The sequence below is a fragment of the Xiphophorus hellerii genome, chromosome 3 (genome assembly GCF_003331165.1).
Source record: "Xiphophorus hellerii strain 12219 chromosome 3, Xiphophorus_hellerii-4.1, whole genome shotgun sequence".
NCBI classification, from domain to species: domain Eukaryota; kingdom Metazoa; phylum Chordata; class Actinopteri; order Cyprinodontiformes; family Poeciliidae; genus Xiphophorus; species Xiphophorus hellerii.
The window spans coordinates 25163654-25185270 of NC_045674.1; the positions used below are offsets into that span (position 1 = coordinate 25163654).

General features: G+C 41.7%; 2 protein-coding genes across 4 annotated transcripts; one reads left to right on the plus strand and one right to left on the minus strand.

Moving 5' to 3' along the window:
• Positions 1 to 467: 467 nt before the first annotated feature.
• Positions 468 to 12619, minus strand: tbc1d31 (TBC1 domain family, member 31). Of its 3 annotated transcripts, none has more exons than XM_032559012.1 (23): positions 12210 to 12619; positions 11876 to 12016; positions 11289 to 11404; positions 10964 to 11142; positions 10160 to 10311; positions 9895 to 10054; positions 8681 to 8881; positions 8421 to 8591; positions 7397 to 7476; positions 7166 to 7312; positions 6932 to 7065; positions 6710 to 6843; positions 6141 to 6320; positions 5810 to 6042; positions 4856 to 4928; positions 4657 to 4736; positions 4436 to 4571; positions 4221 to 4313; positions 3328 to 3456; positions 2991 to 3185; positions 2731 to 2800; positions 1797 to 1910; positions 468 to 1675 (listed from the first exon to the last, which is right to left on the minus strand). In XM_032559012.1, exons 1-23 carry the CDS (start codon positions 12278 to 12280, stop codon positions 1533 to 1535), a joined length of 3132 nt encoding a protein of 1043 aa, XP_032414903.1. In that variant the 5' UTR covers positions 12281 to 12619; the 3' UTR covers positions 468 to 1532. The 3 variants fall into 3 exon arrangements, with proteins under 3 accessions (XP_032414903.1, XP_032414902.1, XP_032414901.1); XM_032559011.1 differs by having other exon boundaries at positions 1797 to 1949; XM_032559010.1 differs by having other exon boundaries at positions 1797 to 1952.
• Positions 12620 to 14214: 1595 nt separating this feature from the next.
• On the plus strand, positions 14215 to 20746 carry derl1 (derlin 1). The gene is made up of 8 exons (XM_032556804.1): positions 14215 to 14367; positions 16291 to 16402; positions 16484 to 16548; positions 17114 to 17140; positions 18546 to 18641; positions 18764 to 18816; positions 18928 to 19038; positions 19941 to 20746. Exons 1-8 carry the CDS (start codon positions 14215 to 14217, stop codon positions 20089 to 20091), a joined length of 768 nt encoding a protein of 255 aa, XP_032412695.1. The 3' UTR covers positions 20092 to 20746.
• The last annotated feature ends 871 nt before the right edge of the window (positions 20747 to 21617 follow it).

Genomic DNA, 21617 nt, shown 5'->3' on the forward strand with positions numbered 1-21617 from the left:
CAAGGTTCCAAAACAGTTCAGCATCCTATTATGTATGTGAAGTTAATAAAAACAATTGAGAGGAATGTATATCTATGTGTAATTAAATGAAAGAAACACACTACTGCCTGTTTTCTTACAGGCAGAAGGAAAACATTCATGAGTGCCTCCTAATGTGGTTACTAGTTCAGCACAGCAGACGTAGAGTTTTGTTCCCAGGCCTGAAACAGCTTGATGAGCGCAGATTCAAGCTGGATGGACACGAATGAGTGACTGGAATGAAGATGGCTGTCACTTCGGCTCCTGTCAAAGAACGGCTGATTGGCTTTTGGTTCAATGGTAGACACACCTAGACATGGATTAGGAGCAGAGACACAAAAGCACAGGGCAGGCTGTTTCTTACACTGATGATGATACATTTAAGCAGATCTCCAGCTGACGGGCATCTGTTCTCGGCTCTGTCTTCAATGCAGTTTTTTTTTTCTTAACCTTTTTGGAGGTTTTTCTGGTTTGGTTTTGCTTTGCATTGATGCCACCTGTCAGATTTAAAAGTTCAACACGAGTCTTTGCAACAACTTCAGTAGATAATTGTAGCTTTTTGCTGCCCTGCCAAAAGGAGGATGCTTTGGTCACGCAGCGGCCGCTTTTGAAAAATGCTCAGGTGCCGTATTTTAGGTAAAATGTGAGGAAATCATTATAAAATGTGTCAAGATGAGAAAAATGGGAATCAAAAGTTACCATAAAACAGACCCAATACTGGCGACTTTATCAAAAGTGACTTTAAACGAGACAAATATAAAAAAAAAAACACCTTCGATATAATAAAGATAATAAAAGATCAAATTAAAGCACTGGTGCTCTTACAAAAGAAAATATAAAATAAGTAAACTATAGTAGTTACGGCCACTTATTAGGGTTACAAGGGCTGCAAGAGTTCATACTGTACCGTTTACTGCAGCAGAAATCTGAAGTCAGACTGCTCATTGTCCCCCTAAATTATGCTCCTGTGTTTAAAGTTGTTGCTCCTTCCTTGTCAGAGGGTTTCAGTCTGTATATTACACACGCTGAGGTCACAAGTACAGAAAATACAGGAGAAGTTCAGAGTGAGTAGGTAGTGGAAATCAGAAATTCAAACTCAGCACCAATCTGACACTGCTCAACTTGATCCATCTGGACTGCTTGCTCTTTGAAAAGTCCTTCGTCAGCAAAAAACTAATAAGTGTTCTTCAACAAAGACCGTAAAAGATGCAGGAACAACGTCAGGCAGGAGAAGCATTTTATCTTTTGTTCACAAAATGCTCCCCAGAACTGAAATAAATTAAACTTCTAACTGCACTCAATGATGTTGTTAAAGAATCTTCTCATGCATGAGTTCGTCTGCGTGAAGTAAACCCACAACCTGTCAGAGATGGAAGGACGGATGGTTCACAAACACGCAGCAGCCAGTCAGCACGCTCCACGGTCTGAGTCACTGTTTGTGTTTTGCTGCAGTGAGCTTAGGTTCAGAATATGTTTCCTTAAACGGGTAGACGACAGAAGGCAGCCGGTGGTCACTAGGACACAGAGGACGGCGTGGGCACAGACGGTGAGGAGGACTCTCTGGCTTGCGCTGCCAGCTTCTGTCTCAGCTCTCTGATTTCCTTCAGCAGCTCCCTCTCGCTGCTGTCCAAGAGGGCCCGGCCGCGGTCCAGGGAGACTAACAGGACACAAACAGAACCCTTAATTACTATTAAATAATCATTACCACACAAAAACACTGAAGAAGTGAACTAAAATGTATTTAATGTAATGAGTTTTTACTGCTTGAACCGACTCACAGTTGGTGGTGGAGCTCCCTGAAGGTGAAGTGCTGTTGAGACACACCATGCTGGCGCCTTCCTGCCTCTGGGTGGCGGCAGAGCTCCTCGTTGTGGCTGTATTTACACCTTTAGCTGCAACAGAAGCAGCTGGTCTGTGAAGAAGTCTCTCTCCTTCTGAGACAATATAAAATGACCAAATTAGATCTGTGTAGTACAGGTTTTCTGCACATCATTTATGTTAAAATTCAGTGGTGAGTTTTTTTATTATGGTAAAAAAGACTGGAATTGATTATAATTGATTAAACACATTCTAAATATTATTTTAATTAATTATTTGGAAATGTTCTAATTTAAAATCCTGTAATGGAAATGTTTTTTAATCGATTTTGTGCAATACAGCGCATTTCTGTGGTAGTGACTGGCAAACAACTTGATACGACACTGCCACCTTGTGGTAGGGAGCAGTCTGAGCAGAAACAAGTCAGAGCAAAATGAAAGAGTGACGCCTCCCTCCGCGGAGGTGACGGAGCGCATGCGCAGAACGCACGGCTGTAGGGTTTATGTCACTCGTGCACGTGCTGATAATAACAAAAACAATGGCGGATAGCGTTATGCTACGTTGTACTAATAACTGGTTCAGTTTAACACGTTTCTGATAAAGAATAAATGTGTTACATGAGCTCTTCGCTCCTGGGAGACGGAGGCAGGTTATTGTTTACAATGAGGCGGAAACTAATGGTGCGCGTTCGATGACAATCTGAAAATCACATCGCCATCTAGTGGCCTGACATTACAACTACAGCTGACTCGAGGTGTCTTGAAGGTGGAGTTTTTCCCCCGTCAACATCCGAAAATGCAGGCAGTTTCCGGGCAACTTTCTATGGTAAATTTAAAGGCTGTTTGACCATTTATTAATGTCCACCTCTACTGTGACGTGTCTGTGGTGTGTTACCTGTGTCTGCTGTGGACCAGGCCAGTCGCTGCTCCTGTAACTCTGCTCTGCTATTCATCACTTCATCCCACTGCAAAATACACAGCAGTCACTCTCCATGAATAAAAACAGTAAAAAAATTTTAAAAAACCTGAACAAATCCCACACTTCTCAGAGATGAAGCATATTTTGAAGTCTGAGATCAAATTTCACCTGTATTATTTGTTTCTCTTCCACACTGTAAACACTGACAAAAAAAATAAATAAAATCTTATTCTCACTTTTCTTCCTGCCACTTCTCTCACAGTGTGAGCCAGTTTCTCTTCCTCTGCCAGAGTTTTTCTTCGAAGCTCTGCCAGCAGATCCCTCTTCCTCTCCTGCTCAGCTTCGACCTGCTGCAGGCGCCCCAGCACCTCTCTCTGCCAGTCCGACTCTAGGCCCAGCTGGTACGCCTCTGCCAGGGACTCCTCCAGGGCCTGTGTGAGAGTTTATGTCGCATTGAACAGAAGGTAAATATTGCAGAAACTTGGACCAAAACCCAAGTTATGAAGACTGCTTAGTGCTTTCCTTGGAAAACTGTCGTCAGGTGCTAAATTTCCAACGGGGTGTGTGGCTGACCTGCAGGTTGCTCTCTGCGCCGTGCAGCAGCTCTGGGCCAGTCTCATCTGCTCTCTCTGCAGCTCTCATTTTCAGCTGCACCTCCTCTTCAACCTCTCGTCCGACGCACTCCTGCTTCTTCATCAGGTCCTAAGCAGCAGCAATTTTTTCAGGGTTTGTTCGCTATTCCCACAGTTAAACATTAAGCACTTTTCAAGCATTTTCAAGGTAAGTTTTCAAACGTTTCCAGCACCACACTGGAGCAGGGAGGAGGTAAGCTAAAATATAACAACATTTTATGTTTTGAAATGTCTCTGTGACATTCACGCTGTTACACCTGACTGGTCCATCAACAACACACCAATTTAACAACAAAAAACATTTATAAAATATAAGCCAACCTGTATTTCAGTTACACAGATCAGTAAGTAATTGAGTCATTAGGAATAATAAATACTTAAAACTAAAATAAAAACATATATATTCTTGCTATATTTTCTGGTATTTAGCAAATTGAAATAATTTTGGTCATTCTAAGTTAATCTAAAATTTAAAAAAAGTTCTGTCTGATCTAACTCCAGACCTTGAGAAAAAAAAATGTCTGTCTTTCTTTAGTTCTTTAGTATGAAAAGATCTGGTCTCAACTATAAATAACATTTTCCAAATTTAGGCCTCTAATCAAACGTTAGATTGCAGTTTATTACAAAATTGCGCAGTTTGGAACTCAAGCACTCCTTCAAGGATTTCACAGAGAAATCAAGCACTTTCCAAATTGCAAAAATACCGAATTGAAATTCAAGCGTTTTTAAGGATTTCAGGCCCTTGTCCAAACCACATAGAGAACCACGAATCTAAGTGTTTTGTGATGTAAACGGCCCATATGTTCCCCATCAGACCCAAGAGGCTCTCGTCACCTGCTCAAGCCGTTTCCTCTGCACCTCCAGCTCCATCTGTCTGACTTCTAGATCCTGAACCGCTGCGGCCGTCTCTTGCTCCCGCTGATCTATCTGCAGCAGAGCGTGGGGGTTGAGCATCGAGGTTCATCATAAAAACAAAAAAGCTCGACGTCGTGGACGACATTACAGGCACGGCGGCTGGAGCGAGTGCGCTCAGACGCAGAGAAGTTTACCTTCCTGTTGATCTCCTGGTCCAGCCTCTCTATCTGCGAGGCTCGGAGATCCTGTTGGTGCTTCAGGAAGCGCCTTCTGGTTGCGTCCAGCAGGTGTAGCTCCTTCACCTTCAGCTCTCTCTTCATAGCCGTCAGCCTAAACACCGTCAAAACTTTAATAACTAATGTCGCGTTTCTTCTTTTGGTAGAAACAATGAACACAGGAGAGCGTTATTGGATACCTGGTCCTCTGCTGTGCGAGCTTCTCCTCCTCTTGTGCCAGGATGTTTCTGCGCTGCTCCTCGGCTTTCTGAAGCAACTCCTATATTGAAATGGTTTCATTTTTATCAATCTGATTATTTCAAGTGATTTGTATTCAAATCTGAACACTTTGACACAATACAGTCTTCGCTCGTGAGGAAGTCTAGTAAATAAATCCACCTGCTGGATGTAGTAGGCTTTCTCTTCAGCTTGGCGGTTAACAAAGTCAGCTCGCAGTGCCGACAACTCCTCCCTGAAGACGACACAAAAGTCGCTTTAAGTCTGAATTACTTAGGATCAGACTAGAGATGCAAACAATTAATCGACTTATGATTAATTGTCAATTAATGGTTAATTAGTTCCAATAACGGTCTCTTTGTCCATGTCCAAATGTTTTGCATCGAGGGCCAAAATAACCAACTTGAAAGTCCTCAGGGGCCAAAGATTGTTTTCTCCTCCAATCAATAATGCAAAAATATAAAAGAATTTTTTCCCCCCCTTTATCTGCACAACAATAAGTTAAATGAGTTAAAATAAAAAATCAAAAAAACAGCAGTATTAGGGTGACATTTGTCTTAGTGTTTACAGTTATTTAACTTTTTGGGTCAATTAATTTCTATTAAATATTTTTTTATGTTTTGTGGCATGACTATGAAATAAAAATAAAAGCAAAACAAAAGTATAATTTTTTTTTTTTTTTTACATTTTTCATTTAAGATATAAACTTGGAAACAATGAGTATCCATCTGCACCGGCTCCATGAGTCAGAGGGCTAACTTTGAACATTTAAGCCCTTCCTGTTATGGAAAGACGGTCAAGAGAAAACTCCGGCTTTTAAAAAATCTCCCGCTTATTAACCATTAGTCAGTCAATATCAATCAACTTTAGATTAACTCGTTAATGCATCCTTAGCTCAGACAGGATAAATTGTCGTAAAAATGTAAATATATTGAATGTAAAACGGATGAATAAAAAAATCTCCAGGACAGAAGAAAGAAAAAAAAAAAAAGGTCATTCAAAGGTTGCAGTTGGAAAACATAAAAATATGTTTAACTTGCTCTGCTCACAGAGGTCTTTACATCATCATGCAGCTGTGATGATGCGGTTACATTTGTGCTATTGAGATTAGCTCGCCTTTCTTTTAGATACTCCATCTCCTGCAGCCGTATTCGCTCCCTCTCCCTGCTTTGGTATTCCACTATGAATTCTGGGTACTGGTTGAAGATGGGGTACTGGCCGCCGGTGAGGGGCGTAAAGTCGGAGAGCAGGGTTCGGGGGTGGATAGCAGCCGGCGTGCTGCCAGTAATCCTGTAAGCCTCCTTTATCATCGCCCCAACGTCCAGGTTGTTACGATGGTGAAAAAAGTACTGAGGAGGAGAAAGAGGAGGAGGAGGAGGAAGGGACATTTGTGAAGCGCAAACAACAGATCGCAGTGGTGATTAAGATGGAGGGGCAGAAAGTGTACCTCAAAGTCCTTCTTCTGGGAGCACAGCAGCAGAGGTTCCCGGCAGGAGATGATGTAGGCCACACAGGCCATCAGCAGGAAGGACGGATGGTTGGAGAAGACGTTGTCAAACAGCCGGAGCCACTCGTCGCGCGTCAGAACCTCGGAGAACATGGTCTCCAACAGCGGCCACACATACAGCTGGGACCAGACAGAGAGACGGAGGTCAGGGTACGTAGAAATAAACCCGCCTGATCCATTACTGTGATGTGCAACTCTCTGAGCGTCTAGTGTCTGACAAGTCTCCTAACATTCAGTATGTGAAGATTATCAACTTGACCAGACGGAAAATCCTGAGTTGCTTGTGGCACATTTTGACAGAATGAATTGAGAAGATGAACAGATTAACAAATGGTGGCTAATGGACCATCAGATGAATAGATTATCATAAAAGATGGATGGACGGATGGATATTGTGACATTAATTAAAGTCTAGAAACAGTGGAAACTATTTTCCGTTCCATCCCATCCAGACCTGAAACAGCAAAAGTCTCTCTGTGCTGGCCTGTTGTTGCTGCTGCTGCCGTTACCTGCGAGGTGATGCCGCAGTCCATCAGGTGCTGCAGCAGCTCCTTGTCGTGATGAGCCAGAATGTTCTCCGCCATGCTCAGGATGTTCAGAGGAGGGTTGGGGAAATACTCGAACCAGTGCTGGCACCAGTTCACTAAACCAGCACACAGTGAGTCAGCAGAAATGACAGAGGAAACCTGCATTAATCGAATCTTTTAAACACCGCCGCAGTAAAGACGTACCGATAACGGTGGCCACCACCTCAAAGCAGAGCATGGGGTTGTTCTGGAAAAGCTTGACAAAAGGAAACGATAGCAGAGGAATATATTCCACCTCTGCAAAAATGGCTGCCCAGTGAGCTAAGGCAGATAGAAGCCTGCAGACGAGACAAAAAAAAAAAAGATATACACAAAAATCACTCCTGCAAATTTGAGTAACATTTGCAAATTTGAGTAACATTTGCAGGAGAAGCAGACCTTTGCAATCCTCTCTGCAGTTTGTGGCTCTTGATTGGGTACTTGTCATGCAGAGTGAGGAAGGCTGAATGCAGGCCTTTGTCGGTCAGGCTGCTGTACGCTGCGTGGTTCTCTGGGAGACACAGCAGAGACTTCCACACAAACATCCTGCAGAAACCACGCAGAAAATGATTGTAAAGTATCAAGATGCCGTCAAATACGGCAACATCTTTAACAGAAAGAGGTTTGCACCTGTATTTAGCTGGAAATTCCCCAAAAGCTTTCAGCAGAGCTACAAGTCTCTTCTTGTTCAGGCCAGCAGGTAGTTCGTTCTAAATCACAAAATGAAAGAGAAAACCAAATGATCAGTGAATCTTCTTGCTTGATTGAGGAAATATATTGGATGATAAACATTTAGTCATGTTAAAATCAAACTGTGGTATGTTTATCATGAGTTAGACCATCGGAAACTATTTTATAACTGTGAAAATAAAGAATAATACAATTAGATGCCTAAATATTTCATTAATCTCAAAGGGAACCAGATTTCTTCTGGATTTTTTTCCCCCAACAATTGAAACTTTTGTTGGTCTACCACATAAAATAATGATTAAATGAGATTAAAAATTAGGGACGCACCGATCCTAATTGGACGCACCAATGTCTGAGGATTTGGTATCGGCTGGTACCGATAACAATTGTGATAAATTGACGGAAAACATTTCTTCTTTTAAACACAGACATACCTGTACCGAGTTACAATTTTATTTGATAGCTCCGCGTCAGTCCAGCACATTTAAATTCACACTTCACAAGCTTGGTCAAATATGTAAAAACAGCACAACTTTAATTTGTTCAGTCAGAGTGTTTAGGAGTAGAACAGCCACAGTAAATAAATAAAGAAGAAACTGAAACTGACAAAAACAACAGGTTGACTATTTTGGTCAAACATGTAAAAATAAACTGCACCAAACCTTTGAAATTGTTCAGAAAGTGTAATTAGAAATTCTAAATATAATGTAAAATAAATAATAAAGCAAGATGTCGCTCAGAGCACAAGGCATAGAATTAGACTGACTAGATCTGCCCTGGTGGATCAGACACTGATACCCCATCTAGAATTTTTTTTTAAATATCGAGACCGATACAGAGATTAACATCGGATCGGTGCGCTTCTGGTAAAAACAATGGTAGAATTTGCTGTATTATAATAAAAATAATAAACCAAACGTGCAACAGGCATTAATAAAAATGATTCCTTCTGTGTTTCTCCTACCTCTTTGTCCTCAGCTGAAGACCCTGCAGGGGGTCTCAGTATCTTCACCTGTGTTCCTCTGGCTGATCGCCTGGCTGGTCGGACCACCTCTGACCTAACCTTCATCTTTATGTTGGAAAAGTCGTGACCAGCTCCGCCGCCAGAGACTACGGCTACCCGAGACGGAAGAGGCTGTGGCGAGGACGCACAGATGCAAAACAAAACAGCCTTCAGTGACCCAGTGAGAACACGTGTTCTGTGGCGACGTGTTTTACCGTCACCTTGCTCAATTCCTGCGTCAGGCTCTGGACGCTGTAGATGTTGATGCGTCCGTTGTCCATGATGGCTGCGATGTGTCGGCCGTTGGGGCCGACGGCGACGGCGGTGATGGCTTCGTCCACGGAGCCCATGTGGAAGAGAAGCTTGCATGTGTGAATGTTGATGAACCGCATCACACCGTCCTGGCTCAACACCCCTAAAGTCTGTAGAGGCAAAACCCCCCCCCCAAAAAACATGAAAACTGCAGAACTGCAGAAAACAAACAGCAGACAGTTAATAGAAGTACAAAAGAAGGAAGCTGTTCTCTCCAATTGATTCTGAAAACATCAGACGGCCGTTCCAAACATCAAGCCAGAATGATTTAGTTCTTCTCTATTTGGATTATTCCCTCCATTCTAGTACATTTCTGCTTTTTGTCAATCTGCTCGCCTTCAGCACACGATCGTATCTGGACATCCAGCTCATCAGCGTCTGGCACCAGCCAGAAAATATGGCTAAACTTTCTTTTTGTCACCAATTAAAATATTTCTTGAAGTGAACATTTTGTTTTCCTGCCTAGAAAAATAGAAACGGGAAAAGAAACAAAGCTGTTTTACCTCAGAGAGGTCAACGGGAAAAGGAAAACAAAAGACATCCCACAGGAGGTGAAGCAATATGAACAATAAAATTTAATTTGTGCTTTTCTATATGTGTGTGTGTTTGTAATGAGTAACTGGTCAAAAATGTGGAAGTTTGCCATGGAATAATTTCATTATGTTGTGAGTTTCTATCCCGCTTTTCATTTTTGTCTTTAGATATTCTGAGGTAGGATGGACTGATGTGTATGACTCTGAACAATTTGAACATCTTTTTAATAAATGCATTTCAATAAAACACATATTGAAATATATCAGTCAGCTTGAATTCACATTTATTCACTGCTGAACAGCTTCAAAATAAATCTAAAATCTACAACATTAGTGGATATTTATGTCAAATGCTTAAGTTGTTCATTTTCTGGGATGTTTTTTTTTTTTTTTTTTTTTTATCTCTTCAGTTTTAATCAGGACACGATGTGACAAGCACACCCAGAATCTAACCTGGTTTCTAAATGTGGAGGCAAAGTGAAGAACATCGGTTGTGATGGAGGATGATTTTCATGTCAAACTCAGCAAAGTCAAAAGAAAAAAAAAAAAGGAAGATCTTTTTTTTTTTTAAAGTCCTGCTGCTGGTCTACCTGGCTGGCTCCTCCATCAAAGCTTTCAGGCAGGAATTCCAGCTGCCTGACAGTTCGGACCTGAGACGGCATCTGGATCACCCTGACCAGCTGCTGGCTCTCCAGGCACCACAGGTGCAGCAGGTTGGAGCGGCCCCCGGCAGCAAGGCTTTTACCGTCCCTGTCGACACAACACCCAAATTAAACCCTTCTGACCCCTGCAGAGTTTTACTGACAGCCACAAGCAACACTGGAGAGGAGCTCGTGGAACGGGCTGGAGACCCACCGTGTGACGGCAAAGGCCTTGTAAAAGATCCTGGGTCCGGAGTCGGGAACGGGGAGCTGGTACCTGCAGAACAGGGTGTCGCTCTCCCACGCAAAGATGGAGTCGTCGCTGAAACAGCTGAGGATGGTGTTGCTGAGGGGGAGGAAGAAAACCTGAAACGCAGGAAACAGAGCGTCGCTGCAGAGCTGTCAACCTCACAGAGTGACTCTGAGTTGCACCGTAAGGCAAAAAATTACAACTTAGTTAGTCAGAGACAACAGATCACTGTCTTAAACTGCTGACTCCTTTAAATCAGCGCTACAAATGAATTGCTTTATCATTTATTTTCAGTCTCAACTTAGTATTTCCAAAAAATACCCAATTATGTCTCATGTCTTTATGCTTTTATGTGATTTTGTAACAGATGTTGTTTCCTCCTGCGAAGCACTTTGTATTACAAAGTGTATGAATGGAGCCACACAAATAAGCTTCTTTGGTAAGACTTTATTTGAAGGGGTTTCCATAAGACTAACATGACACAGTCATAAACATGAAGGAGTCTTCAGGAACGTTTATGACTGTTGTCGTGAAGCGTGATTCTGTAAATAATGACACTTTTAATGGACTTTTAATGGAGTTTCAAAACACGTAAGGACAAGTTTAAGACCATTACTGAAACCTTGTTTTGGAGTAAACCACCAAAATTGTTGATCATGATTTTTTTTTTTTTTCTTGAAAGAAAAAAAAAGACTTTAGATTTAAATCTAAATCTGCCAGAGGTATGAGTGAACTTGGGTCTATGTGGCGCCGCAACTGTTTGTTTACCTTCTGTATGCCGACAGACTGTCTGATGTTCAGCTTCCTCTTCCTCTGGAAGGTGTCCAGGTCCCAGAGCTGAGCTGTGTCTGATGATGTCGTGATGGCGTATCGGCCTGAGCTGTGGACGGATATGGAAGTGACGGCTCCCTCGTGACCTCTCATCCAGCTGACCAGCTGCTTCGTGTCTGTGTAAGTGAACACACGGCGTGGCACGACAGAGAAAAAAACATCGCCGTGGTGAGGAGATGCTTACAACATGTTTCGGTCCGTCTGTCCTTGCTTCCGGATAGTTTTGCAGCTGAAAGGTAAGAGTCGGAAGAGTCTGTCTCACCTTTGTCAAAGCATTTGATGGTGTGGTCAACCAGAGCAACAAGAAACTCTGTTGTCCTGCGGAGGTTGAATGCCAGAGCAGTACAAGCTTGTCCTGTCCTCTGCACCAAGCGGAACCTGCCCAGAAACAAGGAAGGGGATGTTTAGACATCAAGTATCTAGGCTCTAAGAACTTAGCATTATTGTTCTATGCATACATTTAAAAAAAACTTTCATAGCTCCCTCCAGCACAAACCATCCCTCCAGTTCCAGTTGTGCTGAAAGACGTCCAGCACTGTCTTTCAGTGGGAACGATGCATTCAGGGTAATGTTCATTTGCATGTAGACCAAAAGATTTCAATTTGATCTCCTCTGACCAAAACACCTTCTTGCTGCATGTGGCCACCTGCAAATGGCACTGACAAATCTAGCGCATTCCTTGCACACATAAATCCCAACTAATGACTCCTAATGCTGCGGTTGTGATGTGACAAAATGCAAAGCGGTTCAACTGGAAGGACTGATTTTGTGAGACGCTTTAGATGCTCATTTGTTTGCGTTTTACTCCGCAGCATCCCCTCACACCCAGCGGGACCCGCAGATAGTCACCTGTTTCTACTGATGTCAAAGAAGTAAATGTTGCCATGGTGATCTCCGGCCAGAAAAGAGTCCCCGGTGGTGTCGAAGGACACGTGGAGGAAACGCACCGTCTTGGACTGCTGAGCAGTGCGGACCACCGTCGCCAACACGCTGAGGAGGGGGAAACCCACGGACAGACAGGATGCAACGAATGGAAAAATGACATATTAATGGAAATCAAAACTTTGCCACGTTAAACCGTTATCATGTCTGCTTTAATAACTCCCTGTAAGCTCAGTAGCACTTGATCACTGCTAATGAAACAGGTGTTTTAAAGAGGCATCCTGGGTATATTAAAACCTACCTTTTGCCGGGTGTTGGTTTACGATGCCATACTTTCCCTTCCTCTTTGTTTCCAATGTCCGTCACCTCCATTAAAAAAAAAATGTCTCTGCCGATTAAACAATCACTGGAATAAAATCCACTCTCGCTTCTTTATGTTCCCGACCTGACAGAGGGAACCAAACCTCCATAACGCAGAGGCGAGCTGAACAGAGGCGGAGTAAACAGCGCGAAATTTAAAACCAAAATCTACTGTCGAACTTTATTCTGTAAAAATATCGACGAAAAAAAAACTTTCTAAATATCAGCATAAAAATCTAAATCTAACAAAAACTCGACTGAGCTCTAACAAATGAGCAGAAGTACAGCTAAACAGCTGCTGGTTAGACAGCTTACATGTTTGTTTTGAAGACGGTTACTCGTCGCTTAAAGATGACGTCACTGGCGCTGAATCCTGGGAGTTGACGTTCAATGTGTGGTTCTTTGTGGCGATTGGCATTGACTTATTACCATCACTTTCTAGAATGAAACCTGGAACGAAATGGTTTCAAAAACATCTGTATTATTATTGAGGTTTAATAAATATCTGGACACTTTAATTAGTTGAACTTTACTGACATAAAATGTTGAGTTTAAATTGTATTAATTATAATTGTATATGTTGCAAAAAATACTTCTTTCAAGCTGTTTCCTGTGTTATCACATGCGTTGTAGCGTATTTGAAGACGTGTTAAGGGGGTCTAAACAAGAGTGGGATTTTATAAATGTGTGAAGGATTTGAGTTCGTTTTGAAGCTCTCGTTCTGAGGTGATGTGAAATTAAAAGTGCTGGCCAAAATCAGGACCAGGAAGCGTTCTTGTCAGTAATATCACAATGCAGTTTTTTTTTTTTTTTTTTTTTTTACATGTTAAGGCGAGGATGTTAAATTCCTTTTCATTTAGGGCCACATCGGTCCGGTTAGGGCAAGTTGAAAAGTGACAATAAGTTACACAAATTATTGCATTCACGAATATTGTATTGGACGAGTACCTCTTGAAATTGAGTAATGTTAAAAAAAAATTTCACACTGATGTAATTTGACACTGGATAAATAACACAGATTAAAAAAAAATAAAAGAACAAACGAAACTTAACTAAGGTTGCATTATACATAATTGAAAGCAAGTCTCGTGTTATAACACATTTCTACGGATATTTTCTTTGCGATCTAGATCTTGCCCATATTTATCATCTTCTTTCAGTTTAAAATACTTCTCAGTTGCTGAGTCAACTGGCAAATACACGCCTCTTTCTTTTGCTGGCTTCCTCTGAATGGTCAAGGGGGCGCTGTGCAAATTTGACAGGAAATAGAACATAAACAAAAATCTGGCATTATATATTCAAAATGCATACTAGCCTCTTTACATTCAAATTAAGAGTGGTATTATGTCTATTGTACAGATCCAAAGTATTGATTTTTATAGAAAGTATTTATTATATTATATTATATTATATTATGTATGATCATGTATACAACTAACTGAAGTAAAGCACAAATTTAGAACCCTTTAGAAGCCTGTAATTATGTCACTTTAAAAAAATTAAAATATAGCAATGTATCTTCTGACAATGTCTCAAGAATAATATACAAACAACAATATATATCCGTAGTTTCTGTAAAATCAGCTTGTACTTCCATGCTTCCACATATTACTAAATTATCCTTCTGACAACAAAGGTTTGAAAATTTCACAATTCATTATTTTCGCGTAGACTGAATATAATTTGTTATAATTTTGTAGGCGGATATTACAGGTATAGTTGTTGCCTTTTACGATGAAAATCTGAACCGGAAGTTACCGCTCGGAGCTTTGTGACGTCAACAAATGCAAAACTAGCTCATAGTGATTAGCCACGTCATGTTAACTTAGCCGTGGAGCAGCTGTCAAACAAACCCAAGAAGGCTTGCACTTTAAAGCGAGTTTGAGTTATTTTTAAAGAACAGACTTTGTTTCGGCTTTATTAGTTGGCAGGAGTCCTATGGAAAGATGTCAGACATCGGGGACTGGTTCCGAAGCATCCCTTTGATCACCCGGTATTGGTTTGCTGCTTCGATTGCTGTTCCCTTTATCGGTAAACTAGGATTGATTGATTTTAGGAACCTTATGCTGGTCCCAGAGCTGGTCTTTAGCAGATTTCAGGTGAGTATATTACGAGCGTCTCTTTGAGCCAAAGCGTTGGTTGTTGTTGAGGTTCTATTTATGTGTTCGGATTGTTAGCAGCTGGCTAAACCTAATAGGCCTTCTGCTGCAGCCAATCAGAGGTCTAGACGTAGGTTGGAACTTCCGGAAGCTTTGAAAGTGTCCCCTAATGTGCGCGCACGAAAATACTCAGTGAACCGTGTCGTTCTAAAGTGTTATCAGTGATGAATTTAATGTTTTAATTTTTCCACGAATGTGATAAAATTTTTTGTTTTAGAAGGCTTGTAAATATGTTTATTTTTAGGGTGTTGTTCTGGTGTAGTCCACAAGGCGGCGACTGTACGACAGTAATCACGAAAGACGTTCCGCTTGAATTTGTGCCCGAGGGCAGTGTAATTCAGACAGGAAATGATTTTTAAATGCAGCATTAAAAAACCCAATTAATATCGTTCTTCATAATTATTTATAGAAAAAAATATCTAGTAATAATAATTGTATTGACATGTTCTTTTAAATGATAGAGTTTAACAGTAAACTGACATGTAATTTACATATTATATACTACAAGAGACTATATCATAATATATGCTTCAAAATGAAGTATTTTGCAAGTAAAGAATAAACTATAATCATAACTCAGACACTCTGTTTACCTCACGAGTGTGTGTGTGTGTGAATGAGTATAATAAAACATTTCACAAGGGCACGAATACTTGAAGAATAATACAATCCACATTCATTTATCCATCAAATGTCATGAGCTGTGGTGGTGGAAGCGGTGAGGGAAACGCAGCAGACCCAGATGAGATGAATGATGGAAGTTTAATGATGAAAATAGGCTCAAATAAATTCCAAAAGTCCAATAAACCTGGCAGCACAGTTGAGCGGAAGGCTAGGGCTCAGCACTGGTAGCAACAGGCTACATGCATGGACAAGAACACATTGACAAGGACCCCACAGAGACGCTGAGACACACAGGTGGCATTAAATACACAGAGTGTAATCACAGAAACGAGACACACCTGGGAATGATCAAGGGGAGACAGGACGGCTCAGGGACTCAGGGACACAGAAAACTCAAAATAAACACAGATAAAAACACATATCACCACATCAAAAATGTAGCCAGTGTGCCTATGTTTGTGTGGATGTGTGTATTTTTTTTTTTTTATTTGAATCTCAATCTTGACAGACACAGGAGGTGCAGTTTGGTGTGTATTATGGATTGGAGTTGCCAAAAAAGACCCATACACGCAACACAAAAATGAGACTAACATATATCTGTTTAAGATCTCACCAGATTATTTTTTACATCAGCTTACACACCTGTTTGTATTCAACTGTCAATAAAATAATAATAATACATAGTTTTATGTAAGGAGATGGTTGTAACATGTGTATAACAGGTGTTACAACCCACTCCAATACTGTCAGCCATGGCTCAGCTAAAGAATAGTTTGAAACTAGCTTGGGGGAAAATGCATTAAATCTTGCCCATTAAGATACAATTTGATTCCATGTAAGTCATATGATTTCTATCAGTTGTATTAGTACCAAACAAAATTTTGTGCTGACCAAAAAAAATATATACATATTTCTATCTCATAATTTGGTTTCCATCCTTTGAGATCAAGTTGGAAATCAGTAAATCCTAAAATGACCAAAGGGCTGCTGCCGTCTCATCCCAGATTAATGGAATTGTTGGTGCGACAAAGAGAAATAATTTTTACAGGTTAATAGCTAAACCGATTAGCGACAATTGTTCCTGGACTGTTCACAGAGCTCTGTCCCTTTGGCACATTTTAAACGCCGTGTTGTTCCGATCGTTGCCGCGAAAGATCTATTAACACGGATAGAGATGGCTGAAAATGTATGATTTGTGATCCGCCTCGAGTCCGCATCCCTTTTGTTTGTTTTTTTCAGCTCTGGAGGCCGGTGACAGCCACCCTTTATTTCCCCATCACCCCAAATACTGGCTTCCTCTACCTGGTCAACCTTTATTTCCTCTACCATTACTCCACTCGGCTAGAAACAGGTGAGGCTGTCGGGCCGCTTACACTTTCTGTCACCCTTTTTTTTTTTTTTTTTTAATGTCTTCTTTCTTCCCAATCGTTAGGAGCGTTTGATGGCCGGCCTGCAGACTATGTTTTCATGCTCCTTTTCAACTGGATCTGCATTGTCGTATCCTTTCACCACCGTCGCCAAATTAAAGGACTGAAACGCTGAAAGTTGCAGCCCTTTGTCGGCCTGTTTTCCACAGATCCACTGATGCTTTTGTTCCTCCTCTCTACCCCATCTCTCTGTCTCTCTCTCCCTCTCTCTGCAGCAGAAGCATGCCCATGTCAGGGTGGCTCTGCGCCAGTGGCCCAGTGTCAGTCTACCCTCTGCAGAGCAGAGAAACTTAATCTAGGTCACATGCCGCACCAAGCGGCTCTGCAGTCCGGCTCGGTTTGTTTTGTCAGGAGTTCAGTGCTAATTAATTGACACCTCAGACTGAGTCACACAAAAATCGGGAGTATGAATTTTCCAGTTTTGACAACCTCAGGTAAAAACAGCAGGAAGGCGTGATCCGTCAAGGTCGGCTCCTTTGCTCCAGCGTGAGTGCCAGGTGCTTTTAGAGCTGAAATGGGGATTTAAGTGGGGGATTTTTTATTTTTTTCCCCCCCTCCATGAGTACCCTCTCCCTAATCCTGAGGCTGAAAACGAAACCGCCTACAGCTTGTTGTCCTTGACTTGGCGTCTCTAGATAACCGGGCTGCTGATGGACATGCGGGTAAGAATTCTCGCTGTGTTTACGCCACAGTACAGGTTTGACTGTGCCGAGTTGTTGAAGCGTGCAGTGCTTGTTTCCAGGTAACACTGAAAACCCAGGATACTGCTACGATAAGCTGCACAGTACCTTGCAAAAGTATTCACACTTCAATGAATTTTTAGAAATGTTTTTGTAACAATACAGTCACAATCTTCAGTGGGTTTGTTTGTAATTGGATTTTATGTGACAAAAATCTGAAAAGTGTGGCATGCATGTTTATTTGATCTCCTTTGATTGAATGCTTAGAAGAACCCAATTTGGCTCTTTTTACAGCCGCATATCAGACATGGATACATTTTGTATGTTTATTGTCCTGCAACCAACAGTTATTTTAGTAATTGATTATTTTGAGGATTAATCAGATAAAAGAATGTGCTCATTCTGCATGTTTTCCATTTAACCTCTGAAGGCTTTTCATGCAATCTTTGAAATGCGTTAAAGGATCCAAATAAACAAATAATTTGATTCCTTTTTTTAAATAAGAAAATCACCATTTTATTGCCTAAGATTCACCGATCGAGTTCCTTCACTGTACATTCGACATCAACAAGCTCTAAAGCTGAGGCATTTCTGCTCGACTTAACATCAACACGGCATAGTGCTAATCTGTCGGGTCGAATAGGATTTTTTTTTCTTCAGAATTTGAACAATGCCACAATGTTTCAGGGTTGAATACATTTACAGACGGCTTTTTTTTTTAATCTTAAATACAAAACGTATACATTTTTATACAGTTTTGACTTAATTACTGCTCTGAGTGTGTTGTTCTCTCAGCAAATAGCCTATTTTTAAAAAATCTGCACATTTTAGTTAACGATTAATCACTTCCTAAATTAGTTGACAGTTATTTCAATAATCAATTAATCAGATTAATTATGTCAACTCTAATCCGGTTTTGGTCTTCTGGACACATAGCGTTTTGTACGTACCGCCTTTGTCCCACATTTGCTGTGTCCCCTACAAGGTTTGTGGCAAACTTGACGTATTTTTGTGTCTAGTTTATTTCAAGGTATCAAAGCTGGGGGAAGAACACAAAAGCACGCCACACTTTTCAGATTCGTACTCCATCGTTTACCGTCTGCTTTGCAGTTCTATTCCATTTTGTGTCGGTTTGTCACGTAACTCCTCTAATCTCAAGGTTGTAACCTGACAACGTGTAAAATGGTTGACTGGAGCATGAAGACGTCTTGCAGTCGGATGTGCTCACTGGTCACTCGGACTCCTTTGTTCTGGTCCCAGTCAGGAAACGCTGCAGCGTTTTCTAGATCAGGGAACAAACTCCAAGCTTTAGTCGTGAAAGTTTACTTTGCGAGCGCCTGACTTGGCATCGCCTTTTGTTGACGTCGCCTTTTGTTGACATTTTCAGCTGCTGATGATCCCACTGATCATGTCGGTGCTGTACGTCTGGGCTCAGTTCAACAGCGAGATGATCGTGTCTTTCTGGTTTGGAACTCGCTTCAAGGTACGCGCCTCGAAACCTCGTTCGGCTCAGACACGAAGCCGATTGTTGGAGGGACTCCTGGTGGTTTTGCTGCTGCTTGCATGTAAACGCCCAGTTAAAGATGTCTGCCGCTCTGTTTGTAGGCACATTATCTACCTTGGGTCATCCTGGTCTTCAACTTTGTCATCGGAGGATCGTAAGTACAAACTTACCCGTTTTGTTGGATCCCAAAGGGACGAGCCGGACGTGTCGCAGCGGATCGGTGGTGTGAGGTCTCTTTAGTCTTCCTCTCTTTGCTTCTGTGCAGATTTGTGAATGAGCTGACAGGCAATCTGGTCGGCCACCTCTACTTTTTCCTCATGTTCAAATACCCCATGGACCTGGGCGGACGCTCCTTCCTCTCCACGCCGGAGTTCTTGTGAGTGTTCAAACAAAAGATGAGAGCAGAAACGCACTGATCCGTAACTTTGCGGTTCATTTCTAGTTTTTGTTAAAAAGGTCAATTCCCCGTCTAATTTCTGCATTAAATAAAATTGGGTGGTAAAAATGTCACGGTTGAAAGTCTGCTAATACAGTAAAATGCTCCAGGTTGTGGGTCAGCTGTGTCTGGACGAGTGAACTCAACTTTAAAGGATTATAGCGTTTTTGTAGCAGCTACCTGAAAATGTGCATCCTACGCTGCAAAAACACAAAATCTTACCAAGTCTAGTTTCTAGGGAAATTATCTTAGTGCAGTTAAAATAAGACAAAACTAACTTATAAAAAACTTTTCAGCAATATGTAGGAGTTTGTTTTAAGTCAAGAATTCCTTAATACTGATGGGTAAAGTACTAGTTATAAGTGAAGTCTGCAGGTAGGACAAGTGGAATAATATGGCAGATTTTCGTCACTTTTATCTTGTACTTTTTCCATCAATATTCCTTCTATTTCCTGCTGAAAAGTTACTTCTAAGTTAGTTTTGTCTTATTTCAAGAGAAGTAAGACATTTGTACTTGAATTAGACCTGGTAAAATGTTGTGTTTTTGCAGTGTATCGTAACATGAGTCATATATACATCCTCTCAAAAATAAACATCTTTAGCTAAAACTGTAATTTATAATGTGTCAGATTCTTGAATCACTCATTAACGTTTCGCCTTTTGATGATGTATCATTAATTTTCTGGTGCTTCTCTGAATAAAAACGAATGAAAGCTGTTCGTCTTCGTCTTAAAGCAACAACGAACCAAATAAAGTCGGGAATCTATTCTGACCTCCAGCTGGTTGCGGTTGTTTGTAGCCTTCGATGTTCAAGAAATCGCCTCTTTGTTTTCCTCCTCCAGGTATCGGTTCTTCCCTAACACCAGAGGAGGAGTGTCGGGGTTTGGAGTTCCTCCGACCAGGAGGCCGGTTCCCCAGGAGCCGCCAGCGGCAGGCGGGGGAGGAGGAGGCCGTCACAACTGGGGACAAGGCTTTCGCCTCGGAGGAGAATGAGATCCACTCTCCCTCCGCTCCCTCTAACAAACAACTGAGCAGTTGACTTTTTTTTTTTTTTTCTGCCTGAGATTTTTGCTTCCTCACAATTTTCTGTTTTGAGAGAGAGAGAGAGAGAAACTTTACCTCAAGTTTTATTCACGTGTGTGTGCGTTAGGTTTTAAAAGATGCTGCAGGATGAAACCCGTGAAAGTGTGTGTATGTGTTTTAACCGGAACTGCTCCGCTCTGCACTACCGGACTCGGACTCTGACCGTAGGCTCGGTTCATGCCGTTTCTACTGCTGCACGTCTCCGGCAGACGGAACTTATGAAAATAAATGTCTTTTTTTTCCCGTGGCGACCCCGAACGCCTCCCGCTCATTTCCGTCTTTCCTGTCCTCTTCCGCTGTTTTCCTCCACGACTCGACTGTCGACACGAGAGATGTTGCAGCTGCACGCTGTTGATTCGGACTCCTCCCTCCCTGTGATGCCATATCGGATTACATTGTAATTATCACTGCCGAGTGCGCCGTCGGCCTTCCTCCAGCAGAAGAGAAGGGAAGCTACAGCGCATATAAAAAAAAAAGAAAAAAGTATTCACCTCCTTGGATGTGTTGCCCTCTTTATTGCTTTTACAAATCAATCATGATCAACAAAAGTTGGCTTCACAAAGAAGGAAAATCGATCTGTCTTCTACAAAACGACAAACACTTAACATAAATATTCACCCCCCATTATATCGGCTGACCTAATTTAACAGAGATCCAGTCAATTAGTGCCAGCAATCTCACGAGAAGAATGGAGGTCACCTGAATGCGGGGACTCTAAAGTAGCATAAAGTAGCCCGTAGATGGAAGGTCCAGTATTCCTGCCTGTCATGACAACAGGAAGAGGAACACTCCAAGCAAATCAGAGTAAATGTTGCTTAAAGTATAAGTCAGGGGATGGATATAAAAAAGCTTCAGCCGCTGAAATGGTAGAGACTGCCTGTTTTCATCACTTAAAAAGCACAGGCAAGTGACAATGAGAAAGCCACTGTTGAAGAAAATTCATATCTAGGCTTAAATAGAGTTTGCCAAATGGTACAAGAGCGACTCCATGGTCCAGTGGAAGAGAGTAATTTAGAGTGATGAGTAAAAGTGGAGCTTTTCAGCCATCAAACAGGACGCCATGTTTGGCACATCGCAACACTGCACATCATGTGCATGATGGCGGCAGCATCATGCTTCTGGGCAGGAAGGCTAGTAAAGGCAGAAGGTAAAACGAATGCAGCAAAATAGAGAGAAATGCCAGAGAACAATTTGTTTTCATCTGCAAGAGATCTAAGAAACTAGAGCGACACAGCGTGGCCTAGTCAAAGCCCAGACTCTGATAGAGAATTTTGTCAGGACTTGACACACGATCCCCAGCTGACCCCGAGTATCCTGACGGAAGATTGAAGACTTTTGACAAGAAGAATGGAGTAAAACTCGCAGAGTCCAGCAAAAATCACGTCTACTAGATAATGACTTCAAGTGGTGGATGTGTGCAATCAGTTGTTTTTTTG